The sequence below is a fragment of the Macaca nemestrina genome, chromosome 1, assembly GCF_043159975.1.
Source record: "Macaca nemestrina isolate mMacNem1 chromosome 1, mMacNem.hap1, whole genome shotgun sequence".
In the NCBI taxonomy this organism is placed as follows: Eukaryota; Metazoa; Chordata; class Mammalia; order Primates; family Cercopithecidae; genus Macaca; species Macaca nemestrina.
The window spans coordinates 11806055-11832640 of record NC_092125.1 but is presented as its reverse complement, the minus strand read 5'-3'; the positions used below and the strand labels follow the sequence as shown (position 1 = coordinate 11832640).

Below are 26586 nucleotides of genomic sequence, written 5' to 3'. Positions count from 1 at the left end.
ATTCTGTGCTTTCCATGGTCTTTCCCTGATCTAATTTTATAATTCCTGTGAAGTTTTCCTGTGCAACCCAACACTAAAATTCCATGATTGATTCCTCCTTCTTACACACCTTATGATTATATACCATGACCCCTGTATACATACTCCTCACTCAGCCTGAAGTGGGCCTCCCCATATCCAGCTTTTCATTTGACACCTCTGCTGAGTGCTTACCATGGCCTGACCTCACACTCAAAGCTGGAGGTGAAATGATAATCAGCACAGTGTCATTGTCCTTGAGGAGTTTTCAGTCTGATCAAGGGGAGGAGGGTTCTTGCGTAGAGTGTAAGGTCAATGTACAGGTGTATACCTAGGGCTGCAGGAGGATGGGGAGAGTGACTAGCTTTGAGGAAACTGGATGAGGCTTCGTAGAGGAGGTAGTCTTTCATCTGAGTTTTAAAAAGTAGAAGGGGAAAAAATCTGAGTATAAATGGGCCTGTGCAATTCAAACCTGTGTCGTACAAGAGTCACATGTACATAAAATATGTAAAAGTTTCATTCCATTCTTATAAAAACTTTATTAAATTATCAAATCAATACATATTTATTCTATACAGTTTGGAAGTTAAAGAAGAAAAATCCTTCAGTTACACCAAGAGGAAAAACTAGTGGAGGCTTCCTTATTAAAAAGGCTTTATACAACAGAGAAGACTAGAGGGAGAGGGAAAGTTGTGTTTCGAGATAGGGCAGCATGAAAGCAGTATGGCATACTCAGGGAAGGGAAAGTGAGTATGTTTGGACACAGGGTGATTGAAGATGAGACTAGAGATGAGTGAGACAAAGTATCTCTGTACTTCTCAAAGTGGTCTCTGGATCAACAGCATCAGTATCACCTGGAAAATTATTGAAATGAAACTTCTCTGTAACTACCCCAGACCTACTGAATCAAAATCCCAGTGGTAAGGGCCAGGAATCTGTGTTTTTACAAGCTCTCCAATTTAAGAAGCACTCTTCTATTTCATGGAAAGGGATTGATTGGACTCTTTCCTATAAGCAGTTGGGAGGAATGAGAAATTTTTAAGCCTGGAGGCGTTATGATCATTTTTGTGTTTTAGGAAGACTCATTCATTGAATCAATGTTTATTATTTATTTATTGAGACAGAGTCTTGCTCTGTTGCCCAGGCTGGAGTGCAGTGGTGCAATCTCAGCTCACTGCAACCTCCGCCTCCCGGGTTCAAGCAATTATCCTGCCTCAGCCTCCTGAGTAGCTGAGATTACAGGCATGTGCCACCACACCCAGCTAATTTTTGTATTTTTAATAGAGACAGGGTTTTGCCATGTTGGCCGGGTTGGTCTCGAACTCCTGACCTCAGGTGATCCGCCCGCCTCGGCCTCCCAAAGTGCTGGGATTACAGGCATAAGCCACCACGCCTGGCCTGAATCAACATTTATTTAGTGCTTCTTGTATGTCCGGTGTGCAGGTAGGCACCTGGAATACAATGGTGATGAAGGTACCATGGTTCCCACCCAATGGAAACTGTAATATAATGGGAAACAGATTATAATTAAGTACCTTATGAATAAATAACTATAAATTATGATAATTATTTACTGATACCAAGTTTATTATTCAAGAACTAGATAAAATGCTAACCCCATAATAGAGGTTACATGAACTTTATTCCAATGTACACATTATTTCAACAGCACTTTGCTTGTCTGCAAGAGTTCTTAATGCATTCTTTCCTACTGACGTTCCTTTAAGAACAAGAGAATATTTTATCGACTTGCAGGTTAAGTTACCCTTTTGTGTTTTTCTCTTTTGTTCTCCTTTTTTCTCTTCTCTCTAAAGACTGCTCAAGGTGGTGGTCATCGAACACTCCTCTATGGACATGCCATATTGCTGCGCCATTCCTACAGTGGCATGGTGAGTACGCGTTTTATTTCATCTCCCTGTGGTCATGCTGATCCATTTGGGGGTACCTGGTCAGAAAATGCTGGTAGCATCATTTCTGCAATGGTATCAATGAGCTTGGATATATGTGTTCTTTAATATCTTTGTACCCTTGTTAGTTTCTCATGTAAAAGATGAAAGTCAGCTCACATGACTTTTAAGGTCCTTCAGTTCTATCATTATATGATTACCATGTTTAGTATCTTACTTTTGATAGAGTAGTTTTAGGAGGAGAGAGGTGTAAGAGTCAAATAAGAGATATTTCTTTTCAGAGTTGTTTTAAAGAGTTCATTTATTAGAGAAATAAAGTATTTTATTGAAAGATCAGATTTAAGAAAATCTACCTCTGAGCTCCGGTATTAATTGTACTCACCAACTTCTTTTTCTTCTTCACCAGGTTTCTCTTTTTCCACATCTGCTCCTCCTTTCACCCAGTTATTCATTAGGCTTCTCTTGGGCACAGTTTTCTCATTCTCTGCCTCATGTATATATGCACAAATATATGTGTGTATATGTAGATATGTATATATGTAAATGTTTTAAAAATATATTTTATAAATACTTTAATGTATTCTTAGATATTACATATACAGCTGACCCTTGAACAACACAGGAGTTAGGGTGCCAATCTCCTGCACAGTAGAAAATCACATATAACTTTTGACTCCCTCAAAAGGTAACTATTAATATCCCACTGTTGACCAGAAGCCTTACCGATACCAGCCAACACATATTTTGTATATGGATTATATGCTGTATTGTAATAAAGGAAGCTAGAGAAAAGAAACTATTAAGTATATCAAAAGAAAAATAGATTTTCTGTACATTAACTGGAAATGGATCATCACAAAGACTTTCATTCTCATTGTCTTTGTGTCAAATAGGCTAAGGAGGAGGAAGAGGAGGAATTGGTTTTGCTGTCTCAGGAATGGTAGAGCGGGGAAGAACATGTTAGGAAGTGGGCCTGGGCAGTTCAAACCTGTGTTGTTCAAGGGTCAACTGTACATAAAATATGTAAAAAAATATGCAAAAGTTTCATTCCATTCTTTTTCTTTTTTTGTTATGGAGTCTCGCTCTGTCACCCAGGCTGGAGTACAATGGCGTGATCTCAGGTCACTGCAAGCTCCGCCTCCCGGGTTCACGCCATTCTCCTACCTCAGCCTCCCAAGTAGCTGGGACTACAGGTGCCGCCACCACGCCCGGCTAATTTTTTTTGTATTTTTTTTAGTAGAGACGGGGTTTCACCGTGTTAGCCAGGGTGGTCTCGATCTCCTGACCTCGTGATCCGCCCATGTCGGCCTCCCAGAGTGCTGGGATTACAGGCGTGAGCCACCACACCTGGCTTCATTCTATTCTTATAAGAGCTTTATTAAATTATAAAAGAATACATAGTCTATATGATTTGAAAGTTGCAGAAGAAAAATTCTGATGACACTAATAGGGAAAAACTGTTGGAGGCTTTTTTTTTTTTTTTTTTTTTTTTTGAGACAGAGTCTCGCTCTGTCGCCCAGGCTGGAGTGCAGTGGCCGGATCTCAGCTCACTGCAAGCTCCGTGTTGGAGGCTTTTAAAAGAAGTTTTAATCTCTTCTGTCCTAAAGGTTTTTTTTTTTTTTTTTTTAAACATAATTGAGATCTTACTACATTACCAAATTTATATCCTTTTGTTTTTTGAGATAAGGTCTTGCTGTCACCCAGGCTGAGGTGCAGTGGTATGATCATGGCTAACTGTAGCCTTGAACTCCTGGGCTCAAACGGTTTTCTTGCTTCAGCCTCCTGAGTAGCTAGGACTACAGGCGCCTGCTGCCACGCCTGGCTAATTTTTAAATTTCTTGTAGAGATGGGAGTCTCACCATCTTGCCTAAGCTGGTCTTGAACTCCCAGGCTGAAACGATCCTCTCGCCTTGGCCTCCCAAAGTCCTGGGATTACAGGCATGAGCCACTGTGCCCGGCGTGACTTTTTTTTCCTTTTCTTGTAACATAAGCATTTTCCATGTTGTTTAAATTGTCAATATAATTTTAGTGGCTACATGATAGTTCAATATCTAGAATATTATACAATATCTATAATAATATACTTGATCATTCCTTTTAAAAAGTAGGTGATTCCCATATTATATAAATTGTTCTAAAGCAGAAGACTAAGTATCAATACCACTATCCAACAAGCACACACAAATTTTCAACCTCAATCATGGATATTTATGTGATAACTTTATTTTAATTGTCTATTTAATGAAATTCAAAAGTATAGGATGAGAAGTATAGGAAATACATGGACGTGACTTTAATGATGATTTAATATATCATTTCTTTTAATGTGTTATATCACATAAATAGGTCAGATAAGAAAACTCGTGATCATGTTAGCAAGTGCTGGAAAAGGTTGTTAATAAAACTCAATGCTCATTCTTAATAAAAACTAAACATTGATTATTTCCTCAGAGATAAAGATTATTAGTGTCAAATCAATAGTGAACATTGTAATTGTGAAATGCTGAAGCCATTTTTAAAATCAAATTAACGAAAATAAAAATAAGAATGTGTTTTATCTACCATTGCTGACTAACATTGTTCTGGAAATTTTGACTAACATGTCAAGATATAAAATAACATAAAACAGTTTCATAAAGTGGTTGGATGTAAGAAAAATATGTAAAAACAATTTGTATAGAGCAATCACATATTAAAATTTTATGGAAAGAATTCCACATTCTACAGCAATCAAAACACATGAACTGCATGAAATAATAAATGTGAGGGTTTCTTTTAAGACAACTACTCTCTCTACATAATAGTTGGATTAAGAGCCTGAACTTGGTTGTTAGATTTGGATTCAGTTTGCTACATGCTGGCCATCCTGGGATATTTTGCATAATTAAGCCTATAATTACATCTGAAATTTTTATACATTCATTAAATAAATATTATTTGGCACCTACTACGTGCTAGGTACTGTTTTAGGTCCTGGATATAGTAGTGAATAAGACCAAGTTCTTGCTCTCTTTAATGAACACTTAGTGGGATAATCATTGTATCTACCTCAGAGTTACTGGAAACATTAAGGAGAAAGCATATGTTAATCGTTACAGTGCCTAATACTGTACTGTTTTTGAAAAAACTACAAAAGACTTTAATAGGAATCACTTTATTTTTGTCTAGGAAGTCTGATTATTGCAAGGTTGTTAACTTTTTAAAAAATAAAGGCAGATGTTAAGCATAGTTTATATTTAAAGTCTATAAACGTAGGGGATTATCATGGGCTGCCTGTCTTGAGGTCAGACTGACACTTCTGCTGTGGCTAAAAACAAGTTTAGGGACCCTTGAAGCCTCTTGACTATAACCTTGGGAGCCATTGCTTTTTAGTTAAGAGTCAGAATCAGAGTCTGCATTTCACATCCCCATGACCCTGAATTCCACCTGACATACCAGCATGTCGGCCACTGATTGGTCCATCTGCCTTCTCACACTCACAGACACACACTTAGCTGGATAGGCCCTATACCATCATAAGAAATTTCTAGCCTTTGCATTAATTTTCCAGTGATCCGAAAGGGGGCTTGCTGGCAGTGCACTTGCTTGGTGATGGTAGTGTACTTTGAGATCCTACCACATTCATCTTTGTGTTTCTGTTCTTACAACACATTCATCTTTGTGTCTCTGTTCTTACATCACATTCATCTTTGTGTCTGTGTTCTTACAACACGTTGTGGCATGGAGGTTGGGGAGCAGTAGGCTTGAAAAATGATCCTAAACTTGATGTACAAGAATACACAGTTAGGAACACCTGAAGGTGGGAAGAATGAGATGACGGTATTCAAGAGTGTGGAAAATGCACATGTATGGAGACACACAATAAACCTCATTTTAGTGCAATGACATGCTGTGCACCAAAATAAATTCTAGGTGGATTTCAAAGAGTTAAACATTTTTAAATGAAAACAAAGCTAGAAGATAAAAGAGAGTAGTCTTCAAATTTGTTTGGGAGAAAGATTTCTAACTGTCAGATTACATTGTACTTTTGCAGATGATGATGAATATCACATGAAGTGAGAGATGTACAAATACATCCCCAGTTACTTGTCTTCCTGTACTGACAGAGAACATTTCCTTAGTCTTTTATAAGGGAAAAAAGACTACAGTTCCTTTAGGATATTACCCCTAATGCATGCTGTTCTGCCTCACAGACATTTAAAAATCTGGGCTTTGTGCAGAAGCATTGAGATTTTCAGGAAAACACTAAGAACAGCAGGGATAGATGGACGCCAAATTACAGGTCAAAATAAGACTCTGCTGGTACAACTGTAAACCTTAATGATAGCCAGTCGCTGTGGCTCATGCCTATAATCCCAGCACTTTGGGAGGTGGAGGTGGGAGATTGCTTGAGTTTAGGAGTTTGAGATCACCTTGGCAACATAGGGGGATCTCATCTCTATGAAAAAAAAAATTAACTGGATGTGGTGGTGCACACCTGTGGCCCCAGCTACTTGGGAACCTGAGGTAGGAGGATCACTTGAGTCTAGGAGTTCCAGACCAGCCTGGGCAACATGGTAAAACCCCATCTCTACAAAAAAAGAAAATAATTAGCTGGGCATGGTGGCATGTCCCTGTAGTCCCAGCTACTCAGGAGGCTGAGGTGGGATGATTGCTTGAGCCCAGGAGGTTGAGGCTGCAGTGAGCTGTGATCACACCACTGCACTTCCAGCCTGTGCAACGGAGCAACCTTGTCTCAAAAACAACAGACAAACAAAGCCTCTACTTACAACTACTGATTTTGTGTTTTGCAGTATCTGTGCTGCCTGTCCACCTCCCGGTCTTCAACTGATAAGCTGGCTTTTGATGTTGGCTTGCAAGAGGACACCACAGGTGAGCATCTTGTGCTGCGGGAAGCTGGGTTCAGAGAGAGCCCTGATGGGATTGGATTGGAAGAAGCTGGGAAATACAATACATGGGATGAATGTTCTTATGCATGGGGTCAGGAAAAAATGTTCTAATGAAAGTTTTTCCTAGAAGGGGGAAGTGTATATCATTCCTCTTGGTTATTCCCATATCATTAGTTGGATGTTCAAACTAGGCTTCAAACCTTATTCACCTTGTAGGTTTGGATAGAAAATTAGTATTTACTACATGATCTACTAGATGTTAACCATATTAATGTGCACTAATTAGTTTGTGAAGTAATTCTACATATCTCTCTTATCTTAAAAATGTTTTTAAGTCTGAAAATATAACATACTTGATGCCAATATTCAAATAAAAAGGTCAAAAATGAAAGTCTCTTTCATTTCTCTGCCCACAGGGCGTTCTTCTACATACCTGTTCAAACAGACGTGCATTTTCAGACTTGTGAGACAAAAATGTATATATTAACTTTTTTTTTTTTTTTTGGCGAATCAAAATAGGAGAACACAAATTTGATGTTCTTCTCAATACTCTGAGGACTTTGCATTGACTTTATATACCCCTATAAAATTGGACTGTTTTGTCTTTTCCAATGAGCATGCATCCCTTTGTAATTAAAATAAAGACCAAGTAGAAAAAAGAATGGAAGGAAATAGTTCAACTTTTATTAAGTTGTTCCTTTGAAGAGTGAGATCAAACTATCCTCTCACTCCACTCCCCCTCTTTAAAGTATTTTCCCATATTCACTAAATTTTTTTTACAAACAATGAGAAGGTAAAAATAAAGCTATGTTTATGAGCCTTATACACATTTTAATAGACCAACACATCGTCTTGTACAAGAAATTCCAAGAACCCCCAGCACCAGAAACATACATAAATATATTATTCTGATTTTGTTTTGTATAGACTCTATCGTTCCCCTGTATTTTTGCTAGTTTTTTAGTTATTCTAATTAGTGTATTTCAGCACACAGTTAAATGAGAAAGTTGTCAGTTCCCTCTTCATAAGAAGTAAAAGACACAGTCTAGAACTTGTTTTCATTCATTGAGATTATGTAATAGTCAAAACAAAACAAGTCAGTGTTTCTCCCTGCGTCCTGATTTCCTTACGCTACTCTCTTTTTTTCCCATAGCTTCCTACTTCTTCTGAATTCCTTAATTATTTATGGTATTTATCATTTGTTGTCTGCCTGCCTTCATCAGAATTAAACTCACAAGGCAGATAATTTTTTCTTCCTTGTTTATTGATGTATCCCAGCCACTAAAGCAATGATTAGCCAATAGTGGGTACTCTATAAATGTTTGAGTGAATGAAAAACTACCTGCAACTGTAAAAATGTGAATTGGATGAATGACGATAAAGAATTACACCAGGTGACATTCAGGTTAGATTATGGTTTGTATAGGAAAAGCAAGTTAGACTATGGTTTATGTAAGAAAAAACACAGATTATATATTGACTGTGAGAATACTTACAAAATGTTATTTGGTAATTCATTTATTCATTCATGCAAAATGAATTTGTAGTGAGTGCTTATAATAGGCTAGCAGGAGCTGGAGAAACCTCAGTGAACAAAACATAACAAGGCCAACTAATAGGAACTTACATTCTGGCCTTGAGGAATTAGTCAAGAAAAAAAAAAAGATTTACGGAAAAACCATAAAGTTGAGTCAAGGCAAAGAATGATAAATGATGACAGATTTTGTGAAAACACTACTCTCATTTTGGGATAGAAGTCGCATTTAGGTTTTCAAAGGTATTATGAACAGAATGAAGAATGGCATGCTGACGATTATATGTTAGGTATTGGGAAGAAAGAGTGAAGAGACATGTGGCTTATGAGGCTTACGCTTGACTTATCCTAGAAGAAATTGTTTGGTTGATGTAAACCAAGATCTTTTATAATTCATTCTTCTACAGAAGGATTCTCTTATATGTTACTTTTAGATTAATAGAAAACACCACGGCCGGGCGCGGTGGCTCACGCCTGTAATCCCAGCACTTTGGGAGGCCAAGGCGGGAGGATCACAAGGTCAGGAGTTCAAGACCAGCCTAACCAACATGGTGAAACCCCATCTCTACTAAAAATACAAAAATTAGCCAGGCATGGTGGCGGGTGCCTGTAGTCCCAGCTACTCAGGAGGCTGAGGCAGGAGAATCACTTGAACCTGGGACGTGGAGGTTGCTGTGAGCTGAGGTTGTGCCATTACACTCCAGCCTGGGCAACAAAGCGAGACACTGTCTCAAAAAAAAAAAGAAAGAAAAAAAGATGAAAACACCACATTTTAAAATAATAAAGTAAAAAGGGGACAGGATAGTACAATCTTTAGATGACAATACTTTGCATCCATTTTTTGAGTCAGCATCGAAAAATAACTACTGGGAAAATTTTCAAAAAATTGCTACAACACAATCATCACATCACAAAACCCCAAGTCTTTATGAAAATTGTCAAAAAACGAGATGATTTTATAGAAAGCAATTGAATGGTATAATGACATGTGCGTGTGTAAAGAATGAAATCAGATCAGTGTGAGTGGTGAATTTTGTCTTTCATGAGTATAAATAAATATCCATTTAAAGCAATTCTTCGTGGATGAAAAAGGCATCAGCATTCCGTAAGTGTCACACCCAGTTTCTATGAAAAGAATCTTATTTTATCCTAAGCTAAGGCTTAATTCTTTCTCTTTTCCTGGTGTAAGAGATTAATTTGCATTAATTCCAGATTTCTGGAAGTTGTGTGTTTGGAATCGTTGGCAAAGAAAATAGATTTTAACCCAGAGGAACTTTTTTTGTGTTTCACATATCCATATCTCTGCAGGAGAGGCTTGTTGGTGGACCATACACCCTGCCTCTAAGCAGCGATCAGAAGGAGAAAAAGTACGAGTTGGAGATGACCTCATCTTAGTTAGCGTGTCCTCTGAAAGGTACTTGGTAAGTGTGGAAAGTAGAATCATGTATCTGGTGATATGCTAAATGACAAGTCAATAAAATGATCTCTTTAAGGTTTATATTGTAAATTGTCTACGACAATTGCTTATAACCATTCCTCTATCTCTATTAGATTAATTATAAATACTTTCCTAAATAGAAGGAGAATGTGATGTGAGTGGAATATCAGGTTTGTTCAGGCAGGCTTCCCTCGTGACCTTGATATGCATGTTCATGATATTGATAGTACCTTTTAATAAATTACTTTATTAATAGAATGTAAATGCAGTCTAATTAGGAATTAAAAATTCCATGGTCTTTATTTTGCACCTGATGAAAAGGCTATATTAATGAGGTTGTGATTACCTCTTTTGATATTTATGAAAGCAAATTATTATGTGAGGAACACTTGCCTTGTTAAGAAAGGAGAAATAGACAAAATAAGAAACAGTTTGAAGTCTATCATTGACATTGCATTGTTTCAAAGAGTAGGGGCTGGAAATGGGAGAATGAAGAAAGAAGTTTGTGTTTAATTATTAAATGTTGTATTAGTCTGTTTTCATGCTGATGATAAAGACTACCCAAGACTGGGCAATTTACAAAAGAAAAAGGTTTATTGGACTTACAGTCATGGCGGAAGGTGAAAGACACGTCTCACGTGGCAGCAGACAAGAGACGAGAGCTTGTGTAGGGGAACTCCTCTTTTTAAAACCATTAGATCTCATGAGACTTACTCACTATCGTGAGAACATGGGAAAGACTTGCCCTCCATTATTTAATTACCTCCCACTGGTAAGATTTGGGTGGGGACACAGCCAAAGCACATCACATGCATTTTGAACTTTTGTGGTGAGGTCAATATGTATTTAATTTCACTGATTTAGTAAGTTGTAGTTTTGCCAGAGAATAGTCCAATACAGAAGTTTACAGTAAATTGAAATGAAGTAAGTTGAAATAAAGATGTGAAGGATGCTAGAGCAAAATATTCATTTTAAGGTTGAAAAGTGACTACATAAATTTAAAATGGGGCATTGTAAACTTTATATGAATATTCACGTGAAAAATCCCAGACATCACCATGTGTGATGAGTGAAACAAAAATCTGAAATAGGGCACGTGGCAATTTAGCAGATACTGGGGTATGGAAAGTGTTTTACCATGACCATAACTCAAAATGTAGTTCATGCGTTACTGGTTTAGGATTAAGTAAGTAGTTGATACTCCCTTGTTCTATAAACATGAACTAGGGTAAGTTTGGGAGTGTTGTAAGTCAGTTTTGGTTTACCAATACTCTTAATTCCAGATTTGAAACATTTCTAGGAAGATTGGTTTTGTTTTATTTCACTTGCCTTGTAGAAGAGGTAATGATGAAGACAAGGAAATGGTATAACAGTGTCTCGTGTAAATGACAGAAACTATTAAATTAAATGGAGTGTGTGATGTTGCATAGCTATTAGGGAGGCCTGGAGTGTTTCTCTACTTTTGTCCCTTAACCAGTGTAGATAGAAATAGTCACCATGTGAATTTCTAAGACAATACAGGTGTGCAGATTGTAAAATAAGCACTTATTAAGTCCTTGCTATATGCCATGTGCTATGTATGTTAAGGTGATGTGTTTTGATCAGATATGCATTTTGAATTGCAGTTATACCTAGAAACCAATAGCAGTAGAAATAATTCATGCACACTTTTTAATATATAAATTATACACATTCTATTTTGATTTCAACATAACTATGAATTTTTTCTTGTTGTTGTTGTTGTACAATTTGTACTTCCGCTGTGTATCAGAGTTTACTTGACAGGATGGCATCATTATGAACTGAAAAATTAAAAATCCAGACCTCACAGGGCCAGGACTGTTCTATCTATCTATCTATTCTACAACTAACCACCTGAGAAAGTCATCTAATTCTCTGAACTCTGGCTTTCTCATCTGTAAAAAATGAGGTTGATGCTAATAATAATACATAGCACCAAGGTTATTGTGAGGAAGCAATGAGATAATGGATTTAAATATGGGCAGAATTAAAAAGCAATATACAAGTGAAAGTAATAATAATGATGATACATGAGATTTACCTCCTATGGAAGGAAATACACCTCATGATTAATTAAAATTTATGAGTGATTTCCAAGCTACATTTTATTTTATTTTATTTATTTTTTGAGACAGGGTCTTGCCCTGTGGCCCAGGCTGGAGTACTGTGGCGATCATAGCTCACTGAAGCCTCAACCTCCTATTCTTCCCCGTCAGCCTCCCAAGTGGCTAGAACTGTAGGGATGAGCCACACCTTGCCCAGCCTGTGCTACATAGCCAATTATTTATGTTCTCTTTCCTGGTAACCTTTCATATGGAGCTACAAGAGAGCGGCCAACCAGGTTGTTAAAATTTCGCTTTCATTTGGTAATGAAGTCGTTGCTTTTATTGTTCATCTCTATGGACCTGGCATATGGCAGAAACAACAGGAAAGGCCAAGGACACATTACTCATGCTTTCTATCCTCAAATAATTAGTGGAGAAAACAAATCAAACACATACAGAGCTGTATGAGGATACTGTAAGACAGTAAATACGCATTACAGTGTAGCTTGGAGATGCTGAGGGACATTCCTATGGGTATAGAGATGGTGAATTATTATCTTACATTCCCACCGTGGTGGATTAGTAGCGAGTATATGAAGTACTATGGTGTGGATTCAAAGATTTATTTGGAGGACTCAGTGAAAAGGATCTAGAGAAATTGAAAGATCAAGAAGTGAGTTAGTGAAAGGATTTTGGGATAGGCAGAGGTAGTTGAAATAATCTGTAGAATAAACCCTGAATAACTAAAGATGGACTCTGTGTGTGTGTGTATATGTATACATATATATGTGTGTGTGTATATATGTATACACACATATATATATTTGTTTATAAATACAAAGTCTGGTGAGTATGAACCTGGGCTAATCATGTAACCTTTAGAAACCCTCAGTTCCTTCATCTGGAGTCTGGGAAATAATAAAGAACTTAACTCATAGGGGTGTTATGGGATTAAATGCTGGAATCCAACAAGGCTCGTAGTTCTGTGAATGGCACATAAAAATTGTTTAGTAAGTTACTGTCACTATTTACTTGGGAGATTTGTGCCTGTTAAGAATAGTTAAAGAAGCTGGGCATGGTAGTTCACGCCTGTAATCCCAGCACTTTGGGAGGCCAAGGTGGGCGGATTACTTTAGGCCAGGAGTTCAAGACCAGCATAGCCAAAATAGCAAGACCCTGTCTCTACTGAAAAAAATACAAAAATTAGGCCAGGCCTGGTGGCTCATGCCTGTAATCTCAGCACTTTGGGAGGCCAAGGCGAGTGGATCACCTGAGGTCAGGAGTTCAGGACCAGCCTGGCCAACATGGTGAAGCCCCGTCTCTACTAAAAATACAAAAATTAGCCAGGCGTGGTGGCAGGTGCCAGTAATCCCAGCTACTCGGGAGGCTGAGGCAGGATAATTGCTTGAACCCAGGAGGCAGAGGTTGCAGTGAGCTGAGATCGTACCATTGCACTACAGCCTGGGCGACACGAGTGAAACTCCGTCTTAAAAAAAAAAAAATTAGTTGGGCTTAGTGGTGCACACCTGTAATCCCAGCTACTCAGGAGGCTGAGGCAGGAGAATCGCTTGAATTGGGGAGGTGGAGGTTGCAATGGGCCGATACCGTGCCTCATGCCACTGCACTCCAGCCTAGGTGACAGATTGAGACTCCATCTCAAAAAAAAAAAAAAAAAAGTGCTTAAAGAAACAACAGATGTTTAACTAGAAGAAGACAGTGGAAGGAATATTATAGGTGATATTAAATAAAGATCTATCAGGTGAAACCAAGGTTCATCTTCTGAGGAGGTGCTGATGTTGTTAAAAATAAGTAAGTTTAAAAATGTCTGATAACAAATTAGTTAAAACTACCTTCTAAAAATAAACATTTCCAGTCATTGATTTTACAGCTCTGTAGTCATCGGTGTCTATTGACCGATGAAGGATTTTTCTTTCACTAACAGTGATGGTTAAGCTAAGATTAAACTAATAGTGCATGGGGTACACTCATAAAGCTTACAACTATTACAATGCTAAATTGATGAGAGCTGGTTTGGAGGGTTGGTTTTCACCCTGTCCTCTGAGAAGATGCCTTGTGGACAGCAGAGGATGCTGTGGATGGCACCTGGGATTGATCCACCGTTGTCTGCTGTATACATTGAACATTGGGGCACAATTTCTGAGGTATAGAGGGTCTCAGCCTCTAAAAATGATTGTAAACGCCTCACCCAGATAATGTCTTTTCTCATTTTTGCTGTTTTATATTCTAATGTCAAATGATACATTAATCTTCTTTTCAAAAATATCCAAAAGGAAAGAAATTTTTTTGCTCATTGAAAATCTTATTTTCTTTTAAAGAAGGCCTTAGCAAAGCACCTTAAGAGAAATATACAACTTAAAATAGAGAAAACATGGCCAAGTAGATATTACTGACTGAATTTATTTCAAACTAAACAAAATAAAACTTACAAAACAATTTTTTTCTGTGTGTTAGGTGTAAAAATCACTCCAGTATGTACAAATGTTTTCAGTCTGAGGATTGGATTGTTTGCTCTGGAAATGTAGATTTCCAACTGATTTTCTACTGATCAGGTTACTTAATGAAACAGGCCAAGTTTTTCAGATCTGTGAAAACATTGCCAAACAAACAACTGATTGAAAATATATTGGGAAAAACAGAATGCTTAATCTAAAGGGTGATTATGAGAAAATGCTTAAGAGAAAGCTATTCTACAGTTCAAAAAATTTACTTCTTTCTTACCCACCTCTAAATGTCTAATACAAAATATGGGTAATTATTGATTGCATAATAAATTGCTGAATTGCCTCAAGTTGTGTGAAAATAATGATAAAAGAGTGATCATAAATATTTTCGAATGATTTATTATATGAACCAATTCATTTTTGATTAATTTGCCTTGAGCCTTTCTTTCCTCTGTGGATCATGTAATGGAACCATAAAATATTACATTTGGAAAGAACAACTGTTTCTCTGCCCCTCATTTATTTATTTATTTTTTTTCAGAAGAAAAAACTGATGCCTGAGGAGTAATATGACTTGTTTACTTGTGTTTCCTGTCCCTAAATGACAATGTATTCGGAATGTTGCATCACCAGGGCCGAAGTACCTGGAAGTTTAATAAAAGATGAATAAATGAGGGAATCATTGCATCAGATAAGGGTTCAATTCAGAGATTCTTGGTACGAAGTTTTTGTACCATGGACTTCCATTGCAGGCTGATAAAACTTATTGACTTCATCATAAAAATGGTAAAATGCATAAAATACATGGATCAGAAAGGAAACTAAAGGTATCAAAGTATAATCTGTGTAAGGCGATTTATCATGTCCCTTCCATTTCGGAGATGTTGTGCTTCTTTCATGTAATGTCTTGTTACTCTTGGATCAGCAGTCTTGACTGACAAACCCTCCGACGACTCTGCATTCCAATCTACATTTTTTTTTCTTTTCTTTTTTTTGAGATGGAGTCTTGCTCTGTCGTCCAGTCTGGAGTGCAGTGGTGCGATCTTGGCTCACTGCAGCACAACCTCTGCCTCCCGGGTTCACGCCATTCTCCTGCCCCAGCCTCCCGAGTAGCTGGGACTATAGGCGCCCGCCACCATACCTGGATAATTTTTTGTATTTTTAGTAGAGATGGGGCTTCACTGTGTTAGCCAGGATGGTCTTGAACTCCTGACCTTGTGATCCACCCGCCTCGGCCTCCCAAAGTGCTGGGATTACAGGTGTAAGCCACTGCGCCTGGCCCTCCAATCTACATTTTTAAATACGGTGTCTTCTGAAGATTCATGTGCCTATTAGAGCTTAAAAATCACTAATCCTAGGATCAAAGTGAGACCTGGGTGCCCAGAGGTTGGTGGCTAAAGCCCCTGTACTGCTGTTGGTGGATTGATGCTACCATATTTTCCTGTAAATCCTACAGTGGTTCCATATTTCAGCCTAAGGCCAACTTGGCTTTCATCTTCTGCCAATGTCTGTTTTTGCTTTAAGGATAATTCATCCCAATTTCAGTAATTGAAACTGTTGTTGCTTTCTGAATATTGCATACCACAAGCCTGACGTGATGTAGTTTTTACCCAGACTTCCCTTTGCTGTTTAAGCAGCAAAATTGGAAGCATTCAAAAGAGAATATTTTCTTTAGAAGAGTAGACCTTATTTAGAGAACTTTCTGTGATTGTAATATAATCTTAAGGACATATTTGGGACTTTTTCCCACAGACTGAAATTTTCATGTTTATGGTTCTCTCATATTTATTATTTATCTTCAGGCATATATATGATTTGGAAATGGCTTTTTTAACTCCCTCACCCTATTTTGTCACTGCTGTAAACACCTTATTGCCTAAAATAGAAGGTCGTTGGCCTGGCGCCGGCCTTTGTCTGTGGGCCTATCAGTGATTCCACCTCTTAGCATGTGCTGTCAGCTCCAAAGACGAAGCTCTGGGCTGTAATGTATGTCCCCGTATCTCCACCTCTGTGCTCACACTCTTGTCTTCAACACATTCCCCTTATCACACGTTTCCCTTCTCAGAACTTCTGAGAGGGCCAGGGGGCTCAGCCCACTTCCGATAGCAAGGTTTCTGGTATGTTAAAAATAAAAATTCCCAAATGGTTTACAAAAGTGTTTGGTATGTTTTACATATTTGCACATAGCACATTCACATTATTGATCCACATACTCAAATCCAACGTATGTAGACACTTGTTTGGGGACAGCATCTCCAAAGATATAAATGTGAGACACAGGCCAAGTGATCCTACTGACTCCCTCAAAGCCCCCAACCCATGAGAAACTCCACTCTCATTTTGTTGTCTGGAGTGTTCTCTTCTTACAATTCCTGTAGCACGTTGATTACGATTTACACAGCATTTTTAAAGGCTTTTCCCCACCTTCCAGATCCATTTATTTATTTATTTATTTATTTATTTATTTATTTTTTATTTGATGGAGTCTCGGTCTGGCATGTCACCCAGGCTGGAGTGCACTGGCATGATCTTGGCTCACTCCTAGTTCTGCCTCCTGGGTTTACGCCATTCTCCTGCCTCAGCCTCCCGAGTAGCTGGGACTACAAGTGTCCGCCACCATGCCCAGCTAATTTTCTGTATTTTTAGTAGAGACAGGTTTCACCATGTTAGCCAGGATGGTCTCGATCTCCTGACCTCGTGATCTGCCCACCTCGGCCTCCCAAAGTGCTGGGATTACAGGCATGAGCCACCATGCCCGGCCCTATTTATTTTTTAATTTAATTGGTACATAATTTTGTACATAATTGGTACAAAATATCACATGTAGCCCATAAATATGTATATGTTTTACATATTTACACATATGTATATGTTTTACATATACATATACATACACAAAATACATGCACAAAATGCTCCACCTCAGTATATAAAAAGTGTAGCATGCAATGTTTGAGGTAATAGATATCTCAATTACTCTGATTTGATCACTGCACACTGTGTGCACGTATCAAAATATCACAGATAACTTCTAAAAGGAAAAAAGAAAATAATCCCAAGAATTTCATTGTGTGATAATTGCTTTGAAGGGAAATATATTCTGCTTGTTTGTTAAAGCAGGTGGGATATGATTTATTTGTAAACAAACAGTTTTAACATATTGGAGAAGAAATTGAGTCAATAAAGGAATCTTAGCTGGGATTACATGTAAGAATGACAGATTGAAGTGAAGAAGAAATTGTACAAAAGCAGGCAGCTAGCTGAGGTTGAGGAGAGGCATAAGAGCAAATTATTGCTAAATCTTATATATTAGCTGGTAAACTTTCAGTCTTACTAATTGGAGAAACGACTGATAAACCCTATATACATATCACAATGTTAAAAGTTTCTTTGGTTTTATTTTTAAGAGAAAGAGAGTGAACGACCTCTTCTTGATGGTGACTTGAGAATAGTATCTTTATGTTAAAGAGATCCTTAGGATGTTTAAAAGGCCTGGAGTACACCTAAGGTGACTACTTTAGGCTGTGACTGATCTTCATCTAACTAAGATGGCCAAGATTTCTGGTCTGATTAAAGTCTGTGAAAACTTAGGCTATCATCAGCATTGGCAAAGTGTTACAGAAACATTGCAGGGATATTGGCAATGTTTACTGAGAAGACTCCACAAAAACAGGTGGTTGCTGTATATGTGTTTGAAATTCTAGAGGCAGCCTAGTAATGATTAGTAAAATAAGCAAGGCATATGGCTGTACTCATAATTATTTGTTTTTCTTAGTTAACATTCAATAATTCAGTCTTATGGCTCTAAAAGATATTAAGTATGTTTTATTTTAATATGTTTCTATTTCTAAGAAGGAAAATCTGAAATTTGGTAATACCTGAATTTTGGAAGAAATGTAGCTTGGTTTTAGATAGCTGTTAGGAAATATCGCCATCTAATGGCTTTTGTATCAAATTGCAGATAACAGTTCCTGAAGGACTCCGTAAAAGACCCTGTAAGATGCCTGAGGACTTCATAAAATGAAGACTCAGTAAACTTGGTCCAGTAGATTTCACTTACTTCATCATCAAAAAGCTGTCAGAGTGTGATATGTGGAAAACCCAATTATAATTTTAAGTGCTCATTTTGTTCATCAATCACCCTTAAAACAAAAATAGTATCTTGTTACAAATAAACTTATTTAGTGTATTCATTTATGCATATTTTGATTATTGACTTAAGTCAGTAACTGTTCGAATGAAGTTTTAAAATCCCTAAATTCAGAGAGGAACTTCTTTTCTTCTGACTAGTTTTTTGATTCTTGAATGACAGGTTGAAACAGATGTTCTCTATGAACATAACCAAATCAGCAATGTTAAGTTTGCATTGCTAGAAGCGCTTACATATTACAGCTTACCAGAGCCTGAAGTGATGCCTTCTTTTGCCTCTTGATACAGCACTTGTCTTACGGCAACGGCAGCTTACATGTGGATGCCGCTTTCCAGCAGACTCTCTGGAGCGTGGCCCCAATCAGCTCAGGAAGTGAGGCAGCCCAAGGTAAAAACTCCACTTCGATTAGATGGCCTGTCCTTGATGCAAAGTTGACAGTCATCTTTGGAATTGTGATAATGAGCTGATTGTTAATTAGAGCTTTTTGTCTGTGTCTAAATATTCTGTAATGTGGATACCTGACATTTGAGGATCTTGTTTAAATTGCTGTTTTAAAAGTGAAGCTTGGGTGAACATTAATCTTCCATTATTTTTATGCTACTGTCAGCTTTAGTTTATTTGTGTGTGCTTTCTGTGATAGCTTCCTATGGGTTGTTTTCTTCAATTTTTTTGACCTCAGGGTGTTGCCTAGTTGGACTAATGTCAAGATTTCTTGTTTTCTGAGGTCACGCCTTATAGCCAGAACAGGAATTTTACAGAGAATCAGGGTTTCCTAGGGAAATATCTGTATATGTTCTGGCTATTACAACTTATATAGGTTCATATCTGATTGAAATGTGTTTGTGTGTTTAACAGAGGATTTTATGTGTTTGAGGTCCTGCTTTTAGTGGGAATATCCCTAACTGTGGGACTCAGGCACCTGGGACTCAGAGGGAACAGCAGGCACTGTCTATCTCTGTGACCTTGACTAGGTCCTTAAGATTCACTAGACTTCAGTTTCTTTATGAAAGTAGATCGGACCAGATGATCTGTCCAGTTAACAACATCTGACCCTGCCAGTCCAAACTGAATGATTTTTAATTTTTACAGGGTATCTCATTGGTGGTGATGTCCTCAGGTTGCTGCATGGACACATGGACGAGTGTCTCACTGTCCCTTCAGGAGAACATGGTGAAGAGCAGCGGAGGTTGGTACCCGAGCTCATTGCATTGAGACTTGCACTCTTTTGCTTTGATGTAATGTTTTTAAAAACTAGGGATCTATTTGTTCAGGCCAGTAGCATCAGACAGGATGGGTTACTGACATTCATTGGTTCACTGAAGTGATCCATTTGTTGCCCCCCCTTAGCTTTTTCTCATGTTATATTTCTATTACCTACCAATAGAAGAACTGAAGATTTTTGTATAATTAAAACGTATTAAGAAACGCTGAACAAAATAAACCAAGCGGAAAGAGTGACCACATTGCATTAAACTACTTAGAACTTCACTAAATGCTCATTAGTTTTGATTAATTTTCTTTTTAGAATGTGTAATCTCAAACTCAGTTTTGAAGTCAGAGTTCTCAAATTGCGTACAATTTTAGGACCCTTTGCTATGACCTCTCGTTTATTGATACAGATGATAGAATTGATCACTTTCTCTCATATTTAATGTGATATAATACCTCTCTCATGTTAATTTATTTGGCACTGGGACAAGATTAAAATAGTATGAATCTACCGAGAAAAGTGCACAAATATTACAAAACCATAAAAATATTTAGGATAGTTTGATTGCTACTGCTCTACCTCACAAATTAATGAATGTAGTAAGATGAATATGTAAATAAGAGATTGCAGTGAGAGAAGGCATTGTGTGGATGGTTTGTTACATATCTTTAAATCTTTTAGTGGATATGTGTCATATTAACATGGACACTTAGGTAACTATTAGTTAATGATTATTTATTTTTATAATTTAATAAAAATATATAGAGACCATTTAGAAAATAGCCATTTAACCAGCTGCATAATCTCAGGAAAAGTACCTCTGAAACCTGGGTACTGGGTCTTAACCTCTGTTCCCAGGTAGACCTAGATGATAGTCGGGAATGACATACATCCCCTGGAAACATTCCGTAAGCTAAAAATGCCGCTTTCAGTAGGTTTAGGAAGATGTCGATGGTGTCAGTAGGGTTTGTATAAAAGATAACAGAGATTGTAAGACACTTGGATTAAGGAATTAGTTTCAAACACAAGTATAAACTTAAGAACTAGAGAGATGGCAAGTATATTCTGGGGACAGCAATTATTCCAGAGCGATGAGGGGGAAAATGGAAGAAAAGGTGGAAAGTAGACAAGAGAAGGATCTTCAGTGCCATTCTCATGGGCAGGTTTTTATTCTGAGGTTGTTAGGAAGGGATGTGGGGATCGGAGTGGAATAGTTAGTTCTCCTTTAAAATAGTAACTCTGTTAGGCAAGGAGAGCTTAGATTAGAGGTGGGGAGAATCTAAGGCAGGGAAATGAAATGCAGTAATTCATGTGACAAAATCTAAGAACTTAGCCCAGAGAATGCCATCAGAATGGAGAAGTTTACTTGCATCATAGACATTTAGATAAAAGCGATGAGTTTAGGGGAGAACTAGATACAGACTGTGAGAGAAGGTATCAAATCCAGTGCCATCTTGTTTCTGCCTCAGGGGAAGACAGCTGGGGCTGAATGATTGCAGGAGATGGTGTATGTTTGCTATAAAAGATGGAGTTAAACTTTGGTTACACATGAGTATAGTCTATGAGACGTCAAGTAGGAAATTGGGATTTCTGAGTCTTTAACTGAAAGCTTGGGATGGATGCAAATTATAAGTGTAAAGTGGATATTTAAAGGAATGGGGTCTATCATATGTTCATCAGATGGAGAGGGAGGAGCTGGGAGCTGGGATTAGATGTGTTTATCAGTTTGGGCATTGCCTTATGAAGGCTGTAAAGCCCTGGAATAACCTAACCAGGTGGGAGGCTGAGGATGGATTCCTACAGAATTCTGATGTTTAGGATGTGGACAGAGAAACGAGTCAGCAAGAGAGTCAGAGTGATAGTTTAGTGGGGAATCAGGGAAATTAGTCATTGAAGCCAAAGGATTGAGCTGTGGATATGTTTAATGCTATGATGCATTCATTTGGAGTTAGGGCTTATAAGAGACCATGCCAGAGTCTTTGGATCCTCAGTCCCTGATTTGTTAAATGGAAGACTTAGACTAAATGATTCTTAGAGCACTTTTAGCTGTATCTACAGACACTGTAGAGCTTTGTGGTTAAGGTAATGGACTCTAGAACTAGACAGATCTGGGATTGGGCCTCTGCTCTGCCACTTACCAGTTGTGTGACTCATGCAGGTGACATAATCTCTTTAAACATTGGTTTTCCCTCTTTGTAAAATGCAGCATAAATATTATCTCCTACTTTGTGGGGCTATTGAAAAGACTAAATAAGAAAATACACGCGAAATACTTGATGCATATTGAGACATCGACACATTTATTGTTGTTGCTGTTATTATCCCTATTATTTAGACTGAAGAGGCAGCATTTAGCCAGATATGATTAAAAAGTTTGAGGGACTCTGGGCATGTGGATGACAGAATGGTACAGCATAGACTTTGTAGGAAGAGAGGCTAGACTAGATCCAAGAAGATCCTTTTGATGGCTAGTTATGATTGCAGAGAAATCTAGGGGACAGTTCAAAGATATTTTAATCATGTTCTGGACCCACTCTCCTTTTGCATATTTGTTGAAGCCTGCCCCTCCTTTCCAAATACTCTTCTTGATTTCATGTTGATAATTTCAGTGTCAATTTAATCTCAGTATGTAATTAGACCAGCCTATCAGGACTCTTGTAGGTAGTGATGGTGGTATGAACATGTTTGTTTGTGTCCCTTTTTATAACATATTTACATGGGTGAAATTAGATGAAAATGGATGTCAGATTACGACTTGAGGGAGAAAATGAGTCAGCAATAGGTGGCACAGAGCCGAAGGGATGTAGCTTAAGAAAAAACTGCTTGTGTTAGTTATACTGGGATTGAGCAATTATTTGAATTGAATGATAAAAATAATTCCTTGAATTTCAGTTATATAGCACTTTGTTATTTCTAAATCTTGTTAATACCATTGCTTAGAAAATTTTCAGCCTCCCTCTGTTATTTCCCTAGGTCATTGTAAGGAACTTGGGGGAGGCAAAGGATGGCTCAGCCTGGAAGCAGTCTTCCTTTATTTGATATCAGTCTTTACTGGGGCAGACGTGCATAAAGATGATCTAAAAATATATTTTTTTCATTCATTAAAGAAGTAAAAATAATTTGATTTCTGCATAGTGACTTGAAAGCTAGAGAAGGTCCTGGGAAATATGTAAAAAAATTTTTTTTTTTACCTTTTAATTCTTTCCTGTAATTATGATCTGGCTATACTCATTAGTTGTATGCTGTTGTTAACATTAAATAACTAAAGTTCAATTTACTTTTTTAGGAGACATAGTGGAAACTATTAAGGAGATAGCCAGAAGAGATGTTTACTTCTGAGTGATTTAGGAGTAGTCTGGTCATAAATGCTGTGTGTCTACACGGATTTGTCCGCCTGTTCCTGCTTTGTTCTATTGACAGTTATTTAATATACATAACTGTAATTGTAGCTATTAAAAATCCAGCTCAATTTTGGCTTTTATGATTCTAGACATCAGTAGAGGTACCTTTACCTTCCTCTTCACATTTAGATATGTATGTGTATGTGGTTACCTATTCATTCTCCTAAAGAATGTTAATAAAGCTCTTAGAATGAAGAGCATACAGAGCTATTCAATTAAGAAGAACTAAATTGGAGATGAGGCCTATCTGAGTTAAACTAAATATTTATCTTTTTCTCATGCTTCCTGCCCATTTTGCTTTTATGTATTGAATTCTGATGTGTTCATGAAATACAGCATCACTATTGTTTTAAGTTACTTGAGATTTTTTTCAGGAAGACAAATCGCTCTAAAATGTCTAGTAGTCAACTTGTCTAAACAACAAAAAATAGTGAAAATATAACCTATAGTAGTTGTGAGCAGTCAAGTAAAAGGGAGAGATCCCGAGTATTAACTATACTGTCATAACCTTTTAGTTCTTATTAAACTCTTCATTAGTGAGATAGAATGAGTTAAGCAAGTCTGGTAGTTGGGAAGGGATGTATCAGCATCCCTTGTCAATCATGTTTTAATTATTACTTTAAAAATGGACTTTTGGGCCTGACGCAGTGGCTCACGTCTTTAATCCCAGCACTTTGGGAGACCGAGGCGGGCGGATCACAATGTCAGGAGATTAAGCCCATCCTGGCTAACACGGTGAAACCCCGTCTCTGCTAAAAATACAAAAAAAAAAAAAAAAAAAAAAAAAATTAGCCAGGCATGGGTGCCTGTAGTCCCAGCTACTTGGGAGGCTGAGGCAGGAAAATGGCATGAACCCGGGATCTTGCAGTGCATGGAGATCGCGCCACTGCACTCCAGCCTGGGTGACAGAGCAAGACTCTGTCTGAAAAAAAAGAAAAGAAAAGAAAAAAATAAAACCTTTTGCACAACAGGGTAACTCCAGCCAACAATACATTTATTGTACATTTAAAAATAACTAAAAGAGTCTAGTTGGATTGTTTGTGACACAAAGGATCAGTGCTTGAAGTGATGGATCCCCCATTTACCCTGAAGTGATTATTATGCATAGTTTGCCTGAATCAAGGCATCTCATGTACCCCATTGATATATATATACCTGCTACATGCCCACAGAAATTAAAAATAAAAACTTAAAGAAATAGGCTTTCATTCTGGAGGCTTGAAATTTGATTACTAAATTTTATTTCAAGCCTGACATATTTTATGTGGAGATTATTTTCTGTTCTAGACTTTGTTTCTAGATAGCATCTCATTATATCCATCCAAAATTTTATGTGAATATAATAAAATATCAACAAAGGCATTTCCTTTATGTGCCCACAGACTTATTTATGGATTCGATATGCACTACGTGAATAAACTCTGCATACTTTTACATTAATACATTTTAAAATGGATGCATTGGGGAAGATTATTTGGGGCCTATAGTTTGGAAATCTATTAAGGAAACATTGTTTGAAAAGCATTATTTCTGTTAAAAGCAGGTTTGCAATGTTGAAACTAGTTTTATTGATTCAATAAGAATTTGTAGGATGACTATTGTTTTCTGGGTGCTGGGGCTTATAGTAGTATACAAAAATTTACAAAGTTTATTTTCTCAAGAAGTTTACATTCTAGTAGGCATATATGACAGTAAATATGTTTATTTACAAATGCATACACTTACCCATGTATACAGAGATAAAATGCATTAGGTGATGATAAGAGCTAAGGAGAAAAATAATGCATGGACGGGGATGGAGAATGTTCATGTGTGTGGTGTGTTTGGTGGGGGAGGTAAGAGGGAGAGGTGGGGGGAGAAGGAGAGTAAGGTTGTTCTTCTTCCACCTTATCTGGCATTACTCTTGGCATACGCTTGCTGTATCTTGTTACTTTCAAATGCAGGCCAATTAAGTCATAGTTTCTGACAGTATCTGGAAATAGATGCTACATTTGCTTTCCAAAATGTGACTCAGCAGGAAAAAGCTACGCCATGTGTATGCATGACAATATTTTTACCTCCATGCCTCTTTTAATATTATGATGATTTAATGAGCTTTAGTTATAAATAATTGATAACGCATGAGATGGATTGGATATAATGAATTAAATGTCTCTCCGTCTGGCTTAGAAAGAGATTGCATAGTTTATATCTGTGTACAAAACTGGATGGATGACTAATATCTCTGTGAGGATATTTGTATGCTTTTGGCCACCACCTAGGTGGAAGCTTTCAAAGCTATTCTGTTGTTCTCCAAAATGGTCAAGGATAAAGTTTAACCTATGAGGGCTTTTCTTCTTTTTCTCTATCTTCAGGTCCTGCATATATCTTTTCAGCCTGGAACTGAGAGTTAGATGAGTCAGCTAAACAGTCTTGCTGGAAGAGTCAGTACATAAAGGAGAGCTACTTTCTGCTTTTTGCCTCTTCTCCTTTCGGAGAGATTCACTTTTTACCCCAAACTTAAACTGATTGCTGATTGCAGAGAGCGCAGTAGCTACTGTAGTTTGTCATGTTCTGGAAGCCTGACTTGGTCTAGAGCCGCATTCTCAAGGCATGGGCTGGGTAGAATGACTGCTTCAAAAACGTGGGCTTTTAACACAGAAGATTAAAAATATTCATAGGAATTTGAGCTGCTGGGTCTTAGCAAAAATGAAAAACAATGAGACATTTGATGCATTTAGAGTATATGAATAGAAAAACAGACAATAGATTAAAATCAACATTATACAAAAAGAAAGCTCTCAATGATTTTCTCAATTAAAATTTAAGAACATGACTTGTCTACATTGGGTTTATTAACTTAATCTATATGTAAGCAATATCTTTCAGAAGGGAAAAAAGAAAGAGAAGCATCTTCTTTTTTAAATTTCCAGATGGCTTTATGGTTGTATTGTGTCTGCAAAGGATGCAAAGTAAAGGTAACAACATGTATTTTGTTGTTTTTCTGCTCTAGTCCTACCTACGTGATTCTTTCAATGGTGATTCAAAGTGTAAGTTATTGTTGTTTCAAATTCATGCTGATTCATTTACATTTTATACAGAGGTGTCATCTCAAAACATACCTATTTTCCCTCGTGCAGCAACTTGAATAGAGCTATTGTGGCAAACTCAGCCCCTGAATAAATAAGTAATGCTTCTTGAGATGCTGGTTAGGCAAGTACTTCTTGATTTGTTACTAGGAAGAGACTCCTGACAGCTGCTTTAGCACCTGCCTGCAGCTCAGCTGCTCAGCCACATGCTCCCAAAGGTACCAGCAGCAGAAATTCTCCCATGAAAATGTGTCAACCGAAACACTTATAATTTCACTCTGAAATAACCTTTTAAGACTGGATTTGCTTTTCAATCGCCTCAACTGAATTCCTTTAATATTTATTGAGGGACTTATATAGCCCAGACATTTTTGGTATGTGCTGGGTATGAAAACATGTCTGAGGCCCAGCCACTATCTTTCTGGAACTCACCATCTGTATTA

At 37.5% G+C, this 26586-nt stretch overlaps 1 protein-coding gene across 21 annotated transcripts in view; it reads left to right on the top strand.

Annotated features, from left to right (window-relative positions):
• Positions 1–26586, top strand: part of LOC105474624 (ryanodine receptor 2) — a 786480-nt gene that overhangs the window by 325736 nt on the left and 434158 nt on the right. For all 21 annotated transcript variants that reach the window (XM_071073921.1, XM_071073859.1, XM_071073912.1 and 18 more), the window contains 5 exons: positions 1833–1907; positions 6719–6797; positions 9657–9769; positions 18752–18851; positions 19554–19650. In XM_071073921.1, the coding sequence (XP_070930022.1) occupies positions 1833–1907; positions 6719–6797; positions 9657–9769; positions 18752–18851; positions 19554–19650 (464 nt within the window). The remainder of the gene's footprint in view (positions 1–1832; positions 1908–6718; positions 6798–9656; positions 9770–18751; positions 18852–19553; positions 19651–26586) is intronic.